The following is a 17,998-nucleotide window of genomic DNA, read 5'->3' as shown; positions in this document are numbered from 1 at the left end:
GGTTGGATACAGGAGGTTTGCTAATAACAGCTGCCAGATGTGCAGGGTCCCCCGAGCCCGTGCACATTCTCACAGACAATGGAATGCTTGTGAGGAGCCCCAACAGGAAGTGAGGTCAGGGCTCTTGACCCCTCCCCTAAAAGCTCAGTGAGAGACACAGCAGTGGGGCAAGCTTTAGTGGAGCAGCAGTCCCATCATAAACCCGCTGACAGTGAGCAGAGAGTCCATAAAGCTCGTCTGCTGCACATCCATTACAGACTGACCTGCCTGCACTTCAGCTGAGAATGCAGAAAGCGGGAACAAAAGCTTTTTAAGATGAACCGTTAAACCGTTAAAGTTGGCTCCACATCCTGAGAGATTGCAGGTTAAAACGATTTTGGCAACTCAGACGTATTGCAAAGTATTGAAATTTCTTTTTCACAAGCTGTTCTTCTTTTTTTTTTCCTTTAGAGTGAGCACTTTCCACATAACAGCCAGTGCGGGGGTGGCAGGGATGAGTGCCGTGAGAGTGGATTGCACAATCCTCCCCCCCCCACAGTAAGTCGCGACATGAGTCAAAGTTGTCGAAACTCTTCGGAAGAGTACAGACACACAAAGACTCAAATGGAAACTGCCAGTGTGTCTCCATTTATTCCTATAGCCGGGCCGCACTGATGTACTTTTTCTGTGTGATGTGCTCTGACATCATTCAGTCACGTATGACGTATGAACGTATGAGTGCCACCTGCTTCCTGCCATTTGGATTGAGGTCGTTTTAACAGGAAAACCACCTGAAACTTCCTCTCTTAGTCACACGGTTGTTATCCGTTTCAACCAAAGTCTTTATCGTTCCATTTTCTTTTCGCATCTGTTCCCTCAAGAAAAAAAAAAAAAGTTCCTATTAAATTTAAAAACAAAAACCCCCAATAATATTTTCAAAATCTTCCCACAGCCCCTTATGCAAATTCAAATGTCTGTAGCGTAGAATCCAGGAAAGGCTTTAGATGTTTTGTTAAAGCAATAACTCCTATGATAGCATTATGCAGCTCCTTCTTCAGACACATGACATCATCGCCACTTGGGATGACTTTAGCTTTCAACTTAATGACTGTGAAGACATTATTACCTCCAATGGGGTTAGACGCAGGTACTTTGACTGCAACCAGCACCTGCCCCAGTGTAAGTCTAGGCACATCCCTGATGACTAACAAGCCCTGACTTACCTTCACCTCACCCTCTTTTTTTTTTTTTTTTTTTTACACCTCAACCCAGACTAGAGGGATGAATCTAAAAATTACAGCTGTGACTCACCAGACACAAGAAAATGAAATGAAATAAAATCACATGTTGATGTTAACTGCCACACTTTACTGAGCTGTAGTATCTATATCTGGCTCTCAAGGGAAACTGAGCCAAGATGAGCTGAGAAGTGTGGACTCCAGTTCATGCTTGGATCTGCAAGGAGAGAGGAAGTGAGGAGGTGGAACATCTGGACTTCATTTGTGCGCTCCAGAGTGGAGAAAAGAGTCCAGAAATCGGCTCAAAAACGTATTTTCCACATTAATCGCCGTCTACGAATCGGCACCGTGATTATATTTCGACACTAAAATTCGCGTCTCTTTATGGGCATGACGTTTCCATACACTCCACGCCGCCTGTCGTGTGTGTGGGTGTGTGTTTACCCGTGTGTGTGTGTGTGTGTGTGAGCGCGTATTGTGTGCGCGCCTACATGACGTTCTACAGCCTCTTGGAGCTGTCGAATCCCAGAGAGCAGTAGGACAATCAGACGGACTGCTGGATTAGAACAAAAGAGAAAGTGCAATCGCCACTTTTCTACAAAGAAGTTGGTTTTGGTCATTTTTTCCCCCCCACTCTGGAATCGGTTGTCTTTGTACGGTTTCCGCGGTGGCGCACAGACCGGTATGGATTTACTACAAGACACGCCGTCTAATCCGCCAGCAAAGTTTTGATTGTCACCGTGTGCTTGTGGACGCCGGAGCAGAACTGGAGAGCGCTGAACTTTTACGCAGCTTTTGTGGAAAGTGGTGACCACATGTGAAGACATTTGGAGGCAAATATTTACCGGAGCGTGTTTTCGCTGCTCTCTATGAATTGTCTCATGGGGTAAGCAATGGCACCTTCATAAAAGTATTGTTCGTGCAACCGCATGTGCTGCAGCAACCTAACAAAAGGATCTCCTTTACTATTGTAAAATCTGACATTAATGTGATCATTTATGGGGATTTATTTGAAAATGAACCAAAAATTCTTTATTTGGAAACTCTCATTGCATCAAAAGATGAGCCAAGAGAATAAAAGCGCATGGAAAGTCTCCACTGACGCTAAAATAATCATTTAAAAAAAAAGTCTCGAAATGGGCCACTGAGGACTTATGACAGCATGATCGCCCACATTAAGCAACACGCCACTTTTGTACTTGCCAGAGGCTGAAACTCGATTGCAGCCTCGGGCCACGATGAGTGTTTGAATTCTGATGTGACAGCTGCGTTTGTTGAACACGCTGCGTTTTTAATGAATAACGTTGTTTGGTGTTAAATATTAACACGCGGGGTTACAGCTGTCCGTCATGCAAGGGATGGGGGGGTCGGCTGCATCATATGTAGACTGTATTAGTTGTTGTTTGGGGGGAGCTCAGATCATGAGCTGGGTGCTCCACACATTCACACACTCGGTTCCTTGGAGCCGTTGCGCAGCCCTGCTGTGTTTGCCCCCCCTCCCTCCCTCAAGCGCTGACCTCCGATGTTGTTGGGGCTTGTTCATCCGTCACTCTAAAGAAGGCATTGTATTGAAAGGATGTATTAATAAGACAAAAGCCCCCATTATCCCCATGTACCGGAGTTAATCTCGTGGGGTTGGAGATGGGCTCCTCGGAGCTCAGGTCTTAAAGTACATTGTTGTCAGGGATTTAAACAGACATCACACTTGAATACACTTTTATAATGCGATACAGTTGCATGACACACAAGTGAAATTTGAAAGTTGACCCAGTAGATTTCTTTATGGCCTCGCTGCTGACAAAGAAAGCACATGTAGTTTGTTCAAAAGAGTAAATCTTGTAGAGGAGGATACATAGGTGTCAGCAGTCCAGTAGACACCCAGAGAGATTCCTCAAGTCCCACTGAGATAAGATGATAAGGTAGAGGAACTGATGTTTATTGCCCAGATAAAAGCCCCATCCGTCATCCTCTATCCTGTGCTCACCCTGCGTCAGTCTGCACAGTGTGGTGCTCATTAGCAGGCTGTTTGACACTGCAAAGGCCTGGGATGATATTATCTCCCAGCGGAGGTAATAGGGCGAGAAACCAAACTCTCACGTGCGCACGGATGCCGCAAAGCCTGCTGAGTAAAGACCAGCAAACATTTTCGTGTGATAACATCAAGAGTGGGGTGGTGAAGAGGAAGCACGGTCAGCAGCGTTAGGATGGGGCTGTTGAAGGCCTTGTCAACAGCTTCATTGATGCTGCTGTTGTGCAAGAGCAGTTAGGTTTGTTTAGGGCGTGCATGGCCGCTTAAGGGCTCGGGTGGTTCTTCCAGCAGGTCTTGGACCGGCTGGAGTTGGGGCATGATACAGCCACCCGTCCATCTGTGTTTGGTCCATGTGACTACATGGCTCATTGCTCCTGAACAACACCCGCCACCCCACTGGGCCCGACTGCTGCCAGGCTTCCTCACTCGCCCTGCACCAGCCTTGGCCTCGGCAAGAGTCACCAGAGGCTGCTGCAAAAGGCGTCAACTTATTGGCCAGATACTCCACATCTCCAGCCTGTCACATAAGTAGAACACACATGGTATTAGTCTTGGCAGTCTATATAGAGCAGCTTTAAAATCTTTTATGTTCGAGAGCAGCGCAGCAGCCCATGACATCATGAGCTCAGGATTTGTGTGTTTGTGACCCAGCTCAGTGGCCCTGTTTCTCCATACGAGATGACTGCTGTAATTGGAGCCTTCTGAATGGGGACTGCTGGAGATAGCGTGAGAAATGAAGACAAATAGATGCGTTGAATAAATAAACAGATCTCTAAGTGAATGGACGAATAAATAAATTAATGGAAATTCGGCGGTGGGAACTAGATTTGGGGGACTATTTCTAATGGAATGGGTCACTAGGGGGTTGAAGGCGGGGATGGGTGGCGGGTGGGTGGTGTCGATCCCTGAAGGATGCTCAGGTTTCAGCTCAGGCCTGGGAGCGGTCTGCGAATAGGAAGCAATGAGAAGGCTTTTCCTTGGAGAAACTGACTTCTCCTTTGTTGTGTACACTCACCACTTGATTCAGCCAGATCAGGTGGGTAACAACACTGAGAGATCAGAGGAGCGACCTGCCAGAGGCACCCCGTCTTTCACCTGGTTAAATGAAACCAGTTAGAGGTCAATGCATGCATAGATACTTTTAAAAAAAGAACGGGAGTCGTGGCAGATAACAGAAGACAGTGCATGTGTTTCCACACTTCTTTTGGGTTTTCTCTGTGATATTAATTGTGGTCTGTGGATAGCCATCTGGGTTCTTAAAGCTCAGAGTTCTAGCTGGTACTCCCCTTTGCAGAAAAACACTTTCCTTGGGTGTGGCAGCTGGAGCAAAATAAACGCCTTCTGTTCACAAGCTACCGAAGCGCAAGTCACAACACACAGCTGACAGCATGTAGCTTTGTGATTCACAGCCAAGAGCTGGGAGTGTCTCAGATCAGAAAAATAAATATGGCGTCCTTTGCTTTTTACTCATTTTGCACTCACACCACTGAGAATAGGATTTGCTCGATGGCAGATAGAGAAATACACATACACACTCTTGCTTGCCTCATCCATCTCCTCTTTTTAAAACAACCTCTCTGAGTGGTAAAAAGCATGCTGTCAGTGCTGTTCTGATTATTACATAAACATTTACATAAAGTGATATTTTGTGAAAAGGAAAAAAAAGTCTGAGTATTTTTGGATTTGTTTTACCCAAGGAAAGAATCCATTAGCTTTAAAGTCTCCTCTTACATTCCTTTTCCACATGAGGTACTTGGGCAAACTATAAGACCCCCCATGACCAGCACTGATGCTTGTAGCAGCATGCCAGGATTTCCTGACGCTTTCTGGTGCGGGGATAAGTCTGTTCGTCTACTCTCACATTTCAAGCTTGGACCAGCCCGTGTTCCAAAGCGCTGCCAGTTGGAAATAATGCAGAAAATGGTTTTCAGAACTCTTGACTGGCATTTTTCATTGTGCAACGTTTGTCTGCAGACAGGAACATTATACGTCTTTCAGAGACACTGACAAGTAGATTGAGTACAGGGTTTCTGGTTACTACTGTGGCTTTGGATGGGATCGGCAGCACTTTGCAACCTCTCTGTAGGTTGTACAGTGTGATTTATGAACTGAGTGGGAACAACCTCATACTGTCTGTCCTGGTGGCAGGCTTAATCAGTGTGGTCATGTCGTGGTTTCCTGATTTCTGGTCATTCTCAGAGCTCAGGCTGAAGCGATCTCGGAGCAGGTACACATGAAGATGCTGTGGTTTTCGAGCCCACCTCCTCCTCTTTCTTCTTCCCTCTTGGAAGTCTTTGTTATCCAGTCGGCTTTGTTTGTGCAGCTGGAAAACTCAGCAGGATTACTTCAACAGCCCACCTCCCCAGATCCAGAAGTAAGCTGGAGACGGTTTTCTTGGATTTTTAATCGCTCTGTGCAGCCAGTAAGAGCCTGTTGAAGCCATTCGTTTTATTTGGAACTGAATTTTAACTTGGTCTCTCATCCTAATGAGCTCTTTTAGCCTTTAGATTTTCTAATGACTGTCAGACTTGCAAATAGTCATCTGTGATGGCATGTTATATTAGTAATAGCTATTAAGATTGTTTATCCTGTAAAGACCTCAGCGTGAGTCTTTCCAAGCTTAAAGACCTGATGGATTTATCCTACAGCCAAACACAAGCCGGGTCATGATAGAGGCCAGACAGCTCTGATGGAACAGACAGATTGAGTGCAAGTGGATGTTGTTTACTTAACTGGAAACTGCTCCAACATGTCCATTTTAGATGAGCCTCATTTAAGTCAAAGTCAAGTAGTTGCCTTGTGCCCCCTGAAAAGCTACACCACAGCCATAGTCGCATTCTGACCTGTTTTCTATTTCTGAAAAATATCTCTTGGCAAGCCACTCTACCCAAACCTTGCATAAAACTCTGTAAAACTGCACAAAAAGCCAAGTTATTTACTGTTGAGACTTTTGTTTTTTAAAGAATTCACTTGTGTAATGTTGCCAGGATATAAAGCAGACATAGTATCCATCCAAAACTGTGCAACTTTAAATACTCTCGGGTCTCCTGCCCTGCACACATTCACAGGTCTTTAAATTCACATTGTAATTGCACTAGCCATGCAAATGTTTTTTTTAATTATTTATTTTTTTTCACATTTTAATCTACGACGTGCTCATGTTGAAGAGTTTTTCAGGGAATAAGTTCTGCTCTTCAAAGCAAGAAATTCTTAAATTGTATAAAATACTTGGATACAGCTGTAGACTGTGTGGACACAACAATGTTCCCTCTCCAGGCAACCGTGTTTTTCTCCAAAAACAGAGCTATGTTTAATGGATCTGTGTTTGCCAGAGGAGTCTGGAGTTGTTTTCCTATGCTGGACCATGAGGAGAGATGGAGGGCCTCCATCAATTCATCATCTTATCGGTAGGCACTAGGCAGAAGCAATCAGGGTGGCTTTGTGCCCCTGTGTGTTAGCCTGTGCAGACGTTATCATTTTCCATTGTGTGGTGCTTTGCTTTGTCGCCAGCACCTTCCCTGTTCTCTTCCCCTCTGTCTTTGATTTTGGCATGCTGTCATGCTACTGTTTGTTGTGATGTTCCGTGCACTGAAAATCAATGCAGCATCAGTGGAACAAACACGAGTGTCACAGTCACGGCAACTCTCGACACTATCAATATGAACCGCGCATGCATCGATACGTGTCGTCATGCTCGCTGGCATGCCATGTAACAAATGTCACAAGTTCTCTCACGGCATCCACACAATTTCCCAACGAAGCAGGAGAACATGAGAAGGGGTGGAGTTCAAGGTCTAGCAAGAGAGTGGAATAGGAGCAGCGACAAGGACAAAAGACGCATAAAGAGGGCTGAAAAGAATTCATTAGTGGAGACCTCACCGTAAAGACAAGAACATGGGAAGGTGCGAGAGGGGCAGAGTGGTTGAAACCTTAATCAAGCACGACTCGGCTGTCAGACCGGTGGTTTTCTGATGCAATCCATCCGGACTTAACTTGGTTTATTTTTCTGCATCACAGAAACCAGACTGTACTTTGTAGGTGGAAGCTGCTATTTTAAAAAAAGCCTTGCAAAGTGCAGAGATGAGCCGACAGCGTGCACACGTGATGCAAGCGTGTCCGGTGTCTCGGTTAATAGCGCCATGTGGTTAACACTAGCCAGCCTCCACACTTGCAAACCCGAGAAACTCATAGTTAAGCGTTCGTATGTGTGGTTTCCCTCTGTCCTCGCTTAACCATGACTTCTTAGAACAGCTTATTCCTTTTTTTTTTAAAGCTAATCAAATCTCAGGACGGTTTGTACGTCACATGTACATCTTGCATGCTGAAGTAATGCAGAAATGTGTCTCCAACAGACAATGACATGGATGATAACAGCGCTTAAAATTTTTTTTTAAAAAAGACCAGCAAATCTACATGACACATCCCAAAACGTTTGTCTGACAACGAATAATGAAGTTTCTTAGTCCAGAGCTTCAGAGTTTGCTCAGTCGAGAGCTGATTGCACAGTATGTGCTGTAATGAAGTCTTTAATAGGGGGCTATAAGAACATTTCTGCTCCAGATGTGTGCTAAATAAATCCCTCTTGATGTGCATTTAATCACCTCTTTGTGGCCTTGTCTTTTGATCTTTGTGGTGAAGTTTAAAATATACGAGGCGAGGAGGGGGTGTTAGAGTGAGGACGATGTGGCTCCGCAAATCAGGGAGCCAGCATTAAAGGGAAATATGCAAAATAGAGTAATATAAAAAGATGAATAATTTGGAAACGAGACTTAAGTTGACAGGAATGGTCTGAGGGTGAACGTATTACAGTAATTGCCTCTCAGGCGCCACCTTTGGAGATCCCCCACCCCCCAGTAGGGTTGAGTGGAGGGAAGAGGGGGTGGCAGTGGGGGGGTTGTGGCACCTCAGGCTGTATGATGCCCTTCTTTATACAGCTCTTTGTCTCCAGCTCCTCTCACTGCCATTCTACAAACTCCACAGCTCATGAACAGCTGCAATAAATGAAGCAATGCAGAATTGCAGAGATGAAGTGACTGTGGAGAGGAGCAGAAAATATCACAAGTCACTGTGAAACATGGAGTAAAAAAACAAACAAAACAAACCTTTTTGTTCCAGACTGAACTGTGTTGACAGATTGGAAGCCTCAGAAAAGGCTGTACCCAAACTGTCAAACTGTTTGACGAGCAAAAGGGTAATCCCTAATTATATGTTGAATCTGTGTATTGGGGACACCCACTCCCCTAATATCCAGCAGCTTAAACATGGTTTTAATGAAGCAGGAACGCGTTAGCATAAGAGCAGACAAAGAGAGAAGAAGATTGCTGTTTGGAGCTAAAATTAAATCATGAAGTCAGCATGAAAACACAAGAAGGAACTGTCTACCGTGTTAGTAAAAATTAAAGGAACTAGGATTTTATTTAACACTTCAAATGCCCATCATGTAGACACAGGTACAGATTTGTAATGAACACTTCTGTAATTTTTTTCGTCACAAAAAAGGATGTGATTTACACAGGTCGGCAACATCGTCACATAGCTGTAATATTACAGACATTTCTTTGTCATGTTTTTTTTTAACTGTTAGATTTGTTTCCCTAGTTCACTTCCGCTCCAAGCTATAAACTGTGAGATACTGCAGGCCCCATCTCTTATTTTCTGCTCTGTTGTAGCACAAAGTAAAACAGGCTCTCTTCTTTCTCATTTGTGCTTCCCCTTAAAACCTTTAGTTTTTGTTTCTCTGGTGATTTTATGGTTTGCCGGTGTTTCAAAATGACAAATCCAGACTACTTATTGGCTAATATTCTACTTGTCTGTTGTCAGACCACTTTTTTTAAATTTGTTGCTCAGATACAGAGTTACGGTGCGGGAAATCACTTCCAGAATGTGTCAGCCCGTCTTTCCGTCTGGAGTTTACTACTATAGTTTCCACTGTTTAGGAAATACCAGCTAACACCTGTGGTTATCTAGTCAAAAAGATAAGAAGGGGAAAAAATTACTTTTTGAACGAATTCTTTGTGACATTTAGTATGAGATGTAGATGTAGTAATAGGTTAAGGCTTGCGGTCTTGACATTTCTATTTTGGGTTACAGGACCGTTATTCTGTGTAGAAAGTTTAGGTGTTTGATACTCCAACCTGTATGTTCTGATGTCATCTTCATGTCAGCTGTTGTTCTTTATCGTCGCTGTTTTTGGCTCAGTTTTTATCAGTGAGCTTGTCTGCAGCGTGGCATGTAACAGAGATAAGAGCAGTGGCTTAAGATAAGCTCAGGCAGCCATGACTAAGTAAGAACTGTTCTGGATTTTTCTGACCTTACAGAAGAAACATTGACCAAATAAAGGTCACTGTGCATGACTGTAGAGTGTGCTGTGTCCAAGGTGATTTCAAGGACCAGGACACAGTTCAACGACATGAATCCTCCTCACCCCTGTTAAAGTGATACTGGAACCATGGATGTCTTTTCCTGGAAATTGCCAGCCAGCGATCAATAGTGTTGCTGTGCTGATGTAAAAAGATTTCACAGACACAGGCCTGGGGCTTCGCAATGGAAAGAGCAGTAGATAGACTCTGCAGCCATCTGCCAGCAGACAGTCCATCCCTGTGTTTTCTGGTTGCACAGCATGACTGCATCTGGCTGCTCAATGCAAAAACAAGGCCTGCTTGATGAACCCATGTGTGCACTGGCTTGTGTGTCTTCTGAGGAGCAATGAGTTGCCAGTGTAAAGACAAAGACCTGTATGTCATCACTAACAAAGTTTAAGAAACGGAAAAGTAAAGAGAACAGCTGCAAGGTGGTTTTCTTTTTTTGAAAATACAGCTTTCGGTTTAGTCATTTCCTTAGGACTTCTGTGGTAGTGGTGGTGAAACTTTGTGGTGGTAATAATTGTGTTTTCTCCCTTGCGTCTGACATGTCAACACTTGACTTGGGAAACTTTCTGACTACTTTGCTTATATATGGAATTCACTTCCTGGGAACCTGAGGTCTTGTTGTGTATTTGCTCTCTGCGCTGTCATATGCATTGCTTCAACCTAAATTGAAATACACAAGAATATTGAAAAAAAAGAAAGAAAGATTTTTGCTGTTCAGCTGACTAACTCCATTATTCTAATGCTTCCCACGCAGTCACTAGGTCTGCAGGTCAGTTACAGGATGCTGGACATCAAGAGTAGGGGGAAGAAGAAGGATGTTGGCTGATCTCGCTCGTAGTTACAGCAGAGCACTCTCAAAGATAAAATAAACACTAATATGAACGGCACGGAAACTGAACAGGAAAGAACAAATCAAAGCAGCAGAAGCTTTCTGTGTATTCATGATGGATTACTTTATAGCTGTTCTAAAAACTAAGGAGAGATTAGGTCTCTAGAAGAAAAGCTGAATGTCTCGGAGAGGGTGCAGGAAGCCATTAAATCTCCTTAAAACGTTAAATGTGCGTATTAGCTTTTTCATATTCTAGTCTTAACAAAGAAGACCTTTCTTTTGTAGTCTTGTACCGCTGCCTTTTTAGACTGCTATGAGGAAACACAAGAGGCTGGATTAGTGCTATGTTGCCATTACAGTGGCTTGTGAGCTAGGAGTGTGAAGGGCAGATGGAGAAAGATGTGTCACAGGATGTTTCAGACCACAAACTGCTCCACGGCAATACGCTCTGAGCACACCAACAGAAAACCTACCTGAATGCAAATTAGATAAGATGCAAATATAAAGTAACTAATTCACAGTTAGTCACTGCCTTTATCTAAAATAACTGTGGGGGGATTGTCGAGTGTGTGAAAACGCAGGAATTCTTGCTGCATCAAGATTTAGGGGCTCCCTTTTTGTTTAAAGTGCTCCCCCCCCTCCCCAGAGAAAGTGGAGCCAGGTTCAGGCAGAGTGTAACAGGTAGCAGGTGGCGTCATGGGGCGGTGTTGCCTTGGTTTTTGGTGAGCAGGCGTTCAGCTAATTGGGGCTTATCAGGTGTTTCTGGGAAAAAACACCTGAGGCTTTTGTGTAGCCGTCAGTCCCCCCCCTGATAAAGAGGTGAACTCTGTCTCTTGCTTGGATTAGAAGAGACCGAGAGTCATCTTTCAGCAGCAAAAAAAAAAACTCCTTTCAGTCACATTTTGCGTGTTGGAGAAATCTGTGCACTAAATACAAGTGCATGCAACTGTGCTTCTATGGTCAAATGTAGCATTAGGTTTTCATCTGCATGCATAGCTGTGAAAAATGTGGGCGTAGCTGTGAAAACCATAAAAAAAAAGGTTTTGGCTTGTGCGTGTGAGAAAATGCACCACAAAAGCACCTTGGCGTCATTCTTCAGACGATCAAATACATTTTGAGGTCTGGCAATGACAATAATTTAATAAGCTTTCTGATAGAATATCCTGTCGCAGGTGTCTGTCTCTTGTCTGACTTCCTTTGTCTCGGTGTCATCTGCTTTTACTCTCCTGTCCACAGTTGTTTCTTTTATCACCTCCTCTAACTTTGTTTGAGCCGCACGGTGAAATCCAGACAGGATGCTATGTTTACTTTTTGTGACTGCAGCCTCGGTGCACTTTCACTTAGATCACAGTTCACAAGAAACTAATGCTGCTCAAAAGTAATTGTGCAAAAGTATTTCACATACAGTCAATGTAGATGCATGTCCAACATCTCTATACATCATTATAGACTTTACTCACATAATGAACGAACTTGTGAACAATTTAAGTTGCACAGATGTTGCCCAGAGTATGCATCAAAATTTAAAAACTATTGATGCAAATAATTGTGTGTATTATTTTTATGTTATATTGAAATGTATCCTTAATGAATAGATGCATTAAATGTAAAACTGCATACAGCTGCAGTGTATAAAAGTAATTCTAAGACGTACACAGTATTTAAACATGCATTGGAACAGTGGCTTAGGTATTTTGAAATAGTATTTAAATATGTCACTAAATACCTTGCATACTTTTTGTATATTTCAATACAAAAGTAAGGCTAATGTGAAATGTAATCATTGTTTAAATACTGAAGTTATTCCGTTGATATTGATTTTTGAGAGTGTTTCGCTGCTGTTTCTTTCCCATTGTCTTAGTTAGGAAAGGAGTCATTGGTTGACAGTCGGCACGACAACATTTTTGACAATGTGTTATGTCTGCTGTGACAGTGACGTCTGGGTCGAATGCAGGGCACAGTTTTTGCCGACTGCTCGGGAGGGAGGGAATACACTGCAGGAAGTGTGCGCTGCGGGTGACCAATCGCAGTGGAAACCAGTGAACGCCACACGGCAGGTAGAGGGGCGTGGCGTGGTTGCTGCAAGACTGTGCTGTAGGCAAACCAGCCTGTCAGGTTTCCCACATACAGTGAAATCCCTTGATGACAGACACCAAAGACTGTGCTGGTGACGGGAGGACCTCGAGCTGTCTGCACGACAGATGGAAAAGAGAGCCGTCCTGAAAAAACCTGGCAGGGCTGAGAGCAAATGAAACAATGCAGCGTGCTTTTCTCTCAGCAGACTGGAGACTGTGGAGATACAGAGCCGATCTTTTCCATGAATAAAAAAAAAAAAACATTACAGACTCCAATAATGTCAGCTAATGTAGTTACCCTGGTGCAGCTGCCACATGTGCTTAAGCTCAATCCTCCTATTTGAGTCTCTTAACAGAGCTAAAAAGGATGGGGAGGAGATGAGCTGTCCTGATACAGCAGTCTGATAAGCGAGTGCTCAACTGTAAATACATTTCTGCTATGATACAGTTGCCGCAGCCAAATGGAAGTGCGCTGTCCCATTATTGAGGCTGAAGGCCAATGCTATCCACACTGAAGGAGACTATTGTTCTTTGTTCCTGCTCGAGGAAACAGTGTGCTGGTTATTACTGGCAGCCAATAGCAGCTGTGCGCTCAACCTGCCTGCATACGGGGGAAGGATTTGCTACACTACTCTGTTTCTGTCACAATTAGCTCTGTGTGTGAGGACAGATTTCTGTGCACAAGCAAAATTCTGTGATGCAAGTTTGTGTATGTGCGTGCACGTCACAGTGATGTCTCAGATTCCTGCCTTTGTGTCCAGATGCCGTTCCACATGCATGCTCTCTGTCAGGCTTTGTCTCACTCCTTTATCTTTTAGTCACTCAGGTTTTGATTCAAAGTCCAGCAGAACAGGGAAAAAGGTTCAGGCCCAGTTTCCACTATTTTATTTTATTTTTTTTGTAGCCAAGAGTTGCTGTAGCCGTCCAGCCCAGCAAAGACACACAGTGGAAGCATCAGTGTTGAATTACCTCGGGAGCTGGCCTGCAGAGGGATCTTGTTACTTTTGACAGGTTTAAGACACCAGCTCCACCTCTAATTAGATTTCCAGAACCTTCAACTTTCCTTTGTTCTTCCATCCTGTCGCTGCAGCTCACTTTATTTTGTTTTTCTGTTTGTTTATAGGTTTCTTCTTGAAAAGAGAAATTTTACAACAGGTTTGCATTTCACAAGGTTTTTTTCATTGTGAATTTGTTTAGGCGCGCCATCATAAAACTCTACACTTCATCAGTTTTAAGTTTTTCTGCATTGGTTTCACGCCAGTAATTCAGATTCAGTAAAAGTGCAATGTGGCCGTACAAAAAAAAAAAAAATCTAATATTACGAGACCTTTTCTGTAAATTCGGGATGCCTTCACCCTTTTCCTCTCGGGTATCTATTTGATTTGCTGTTGGCTTTTTTTGAACTGGTTGAAAGTGGGTGGTTGGGCAGGTCAGGATGAAGAGGTCTGGCTGATCCACATGCTATGCAGAAGTTTCAAGAGGTAGCTCACTGGAGTGGAATGGTTCGCTCTCCACAACAATGCCGTGTGTTGACAGCCGAGTGCACGGACAGGGTTAGTGGAATGTTCCCCTCAGACTGCAACTGCAGCCTTTTGTCAAAGCGCCAGCACTCACAGAGCATTCATTCATTCACCTGTAGACGATCACTGCCTGCCCAGGTTCACCTTCAAAAAAAAGGAAGACCTCTGCATGCTGTTATTCCTCCGAGCAAATTTCAAATTCCCCTCAGAGTAATTTTTTATGATAACATGCAAAGCCCTTGTGAGCCACTGGATTATTACTTTCCATTCCTTTCAGACCGCAATAAACTGCGAGGGTTGCCTTCGTGGGTTTTTAGTTTCGGATTTAACAAATGGACACAGTGAGTGCAGTGTGTTCACTGTGTTGCCAGTCATTTGTGTTATGTGATTGTAAATGCCAACTCCTAATTCTGCATCAGTTTATCTGTTACATCAATTCAAGGACTTCTGATAAGACGGGGGTTTTATTTTAACTCTGTTCCATTGCTGTTCCTACTTATTTTAACTTTGGGTCATCACAGGGGACTCCTCAAGTGAATTAGTTTAGTTTCCACTGTACAGACTGAGAAACAGGTTGTTGCCTGGATACTGTGTTTTGCTTTAGGCTTTGCCTTTAGGAGTACATTGCTTTGCTAAAAATGTGTGTTTTCCACAATTTATTTCATCAATGCCACATTTTCTTTGTCAGTAACCCAGCATTTCTCTTTATCTTTGTGCTTGCAGGTGACCCACATAGAGCTCCAGAGACGTGACTGTCGGACAGGCGGTCTCCCTCCCAGCCTTCCTCCTGTCCTTTCCTAAAAGGCAATAATTACTGGCACAGGCCCTCTGCACAACTCCACTGTGTGAATGAATCTTTGCCGTAAAGCCGCTGTGCTCTGCCACCCTGTCACCATGAAGAGCAAGTATTCCGAATATTACAATCGGAGTTTGATCCACTCCTACTATGCCTTTGCCAAGAACATGACCACCCAGGAGATGGATAAACACATCGAGAACAAAAAACAGCTCACCACCCTCAACATTGTCATTGTGGTCCTCTGCACCATCATCATCCTTGAGAATCTGCTGGTCCTGATTGCCGTCTGCCGCAACAAGAAGTTCCACTCCGCCATGTTCTTCTTCATAGGCAACCTGGCATTCTCCGACCTGCTGGCCGGCTCGGCCTACATAGCCAACATTTTTCTATCAGGGTCAAGGACCTTTAAACTGGTGCCTGTACAGTGGTTTATCAGGGAAGGCACAGTGTTTATTGCACTGGCAGCTTCAGTCTTCAGCTTGTTGGCGATAGCATTAGAGCGCTATATTGCTATCACCAAAGTCAAGGTGTACGGCTCCACCAAAACATGCCGCATGTTTCTCCTGATTGGAGCTTGTTGGGTTACCTCCATTCTGCTCGGAGGACTTCCCATCATTGGCTGGAACTGCATTTACAACCTCCCTGAATGCTCTGCCGTATTGCCTCTCTACTCCAAGAAATACATCCTCTTTGTTGTCACCATTTTCAGCCTCATACTGCTCTCTATTGTCATACTCTATGTGAAGATCTATTTGATTGTACGCTCCAGCCACCAGGAAGCCACCAACTCACAAGCCTATTCCCTTTTGAAAACAGTCACAATAGTGCTGGGGGTGTTCATCATGTGTTGGCTGCCAGCTTTCACCATTCTACTCCTAGATTCATCCTGCAGGATACAATTCTGTCCTATCCTCTCCAAAGCAGACATCTTTTTTGGCTTTGCCACCCTGAACTCAGCGCTTAACCCAGTGATATACACACTGCGCAGCAAGGACATGAGAAAGGAGTTTCTGCGGGTGTTGTGCTGCTGGGGAGTTCTGCAAAGTGGACGGCCCTCTGACCGTTGTCTGGTCCCTCTAAAGAGCTCCAGCTCTCTGGAACACTGCACCAACAAACACGAACACCAGACCACACCCATCATGCAAGACTGTACTACCTGTGTTTGATATGGTGCAAACACATCAGACATCTGGTGTGTATGTGTGACAGAGAGAACGCGGATGTGTGTGCGCATATGAAATCAAGAGGAGACGCTGTGATGAGATGGACAGATGTTAAAAGAGAAGCACACTCTGGGACTAAGATGTCTGGTAAGGCTGGGGCGCAGCTGTCTGTTGAGACATGTTCTACAATGCAGACGTTTTTTCTTGTTACAATCAAAATCGTGTGAATTCACAATCTAATTCACCCAGACAGACTAAAACCAGAATGTTTCAAGAGGAAATCAATGAGGTGAAAATGTTCAGAAATGTGAAAATAGCTTTTTCTTGGGTACTTTTATTAATTATTATGGAGCAAACCATTTTCATGTATATGCCTATCATCTTGTTTTTGCTTTTCTTTCTTAATATGTAAACCCCTATTAAATACCAAAAATACAAACATAAAATGCATAATATCATAGTTATGGTGAGTTGTTTTGAGCCTTTCAACAACTGTGTCAATGCAAAGCTTGCAAAGTTGCACTTTGGAGATTACTGTAGAGATTGTTGTCATTGTAAGGTTTAACCACATTACTCTCCTTCATTGATAGAATTCTACATTAGGCCTATAGATTCATTGCTCATTCTTTACAGAGCCAGAGGCAGTGATCAACTCCAATGGGCACTCCATCTTACAGAAGCCAAATTACTAAGTAGCCCCTCAGCAAAACCAGGGCTATATATTCTCTATATAACCTTGCTTACACCATTTGATAAACTACAACAAACTTACATAATCTGCTTACATTTAATGCATGAAATTCTAACTCATTTGTAAGTGCTAATGTGTATGATATACTCAAGCTCCAGCTTCCACCACTAACACCCCTTCCCTCATTTGTCCTCATAATCTGTCCCTCTTGCTTTTACTGTTGTCTTTTGTATCTTAACAGTTTCCGTCGAGGAAGGCCTAGTCAGAAAGCACATTTCCTTAAGTGAGTTGACACTGATGTATTTTACTCAATGACAGCTGTCAAGCAGCTTTGACTCATGGGACTGATGTCCCGACAGTGTTGTAGCAACGTAGCAGCAATGTGCTGTCTCTGTTTGTGCCTTCCTCCTGAGGAAAAAGGCTGAATGTACGTATGAAGTGTTTGGGGCTTGTGCTCCATTGTTGACAGTATTATAGACCATCATTTTGAACTACCAAGTCATTGACGAACAGAGAGTGGGATGAACAGGGTTGATCACTCTCACTGTGAAGTCTTAAATCACACCAAGAACAAAAATTGGTTGTGAACATTCTTTTTTAATTTGCTAGCCTAATATGCCTTTTGCAACTGAAGATGTAAACGCATCTCTTCTTTCCAAAGACCCCTTACCTCCTCTACAAAATAGGAGAATATCCGGTTTCAAATGCACAGGAGGGATCTGCCCTCCTGGGAGGTCAGCTTCATCCTCATTCTCTGACATCCTACAACAGGCAACTTCCTTAAACTGTAGGAAGTCCTGTTTTTCGTTGTCCGGTTCCTGTTGTTCAGGGTTACACTAACCTTCTTCCTGTACACACAGAATTAAAACTCTTCTCTTCGTCAGTGTTCTTTTTATTGACTTTTATATTTAGATGGCCAAGTAGAAATGGTGAAAAGCACTTTGGCAGCTTCAGTGATGTTTGCTTTCCCCGGTTTATTTTTTCAGATGGAGAGGTGTTTTAATCTGTGTACCTATGACTTCATTGTATGTCTGACTCTAATTTTTTTATGATGAATATATGAATAACTATGTATGTTTGTAAGTATGTATGTATGTATCTATGTACAGTATGTGTGATTTTATGTATGAAATGTCTCGTGTGCAATAGCCTTGTGTGTCAAGTAGCACGCTGCCTGTGTTAAATTGGTACAAACACTAATGTAGGTACATAAACGTTTTGTTATTTGCATTCCAGTTTTATAAAATAAATGAAACAATGAAAAATTTAATTGTGTGTTCATTCACGTTTATTTTTGAGCTGTATTC

The 17,998-nt window shown here is 43.4% G+C and overlaps 1 protein-coding gene across 1 annotated transcript; it reads left to right on the top strand.

Moving 5' to 3' along the window:
* Positions 1–1,491: 1,491 nt before the first annotated feature.
* s1pr2 (sphingosine-1-phosphate receptor 2) lies at positions 1,492–17,961 on the top strand. The gene is made up of 2 exons (XM_008283094.1): positions 1,492–2,103; positions 14,762–17,961. Exon 2 carries the CDS (start codon positions 14,888–14,890, stop codon positions 16,001–16,003), a length of 1,116 nt encoding a protein of 371 aa, XP_008281316.1. The 5' UTR covers positions 1,492–2,103; positions 14,762–14,887; the 3' UTR covers positions 16,004–17,961.
* The last annotated feature ends 37 nt before the right edge of the window (positions 17,962–17,998 follow it).

Source organism: Stegastes partitus, unplaced genomic scaffold (genome assembly GCF_000690725.1).
Source record: "Stegastes partitus isolate 25-593 unplaced genomic scaffold, Stegastes_partitus-1.0.2 Scaffold297, whole genome shotgun sequence".
NCBI lineage: Eukaryota > Metazoa > Chordata > Actinopteri > Pomacentridae > Stegastes > Stegastes partitus.
This window is presented reverse-complemented; position numbering and strand designations above follow the sequence as displayed.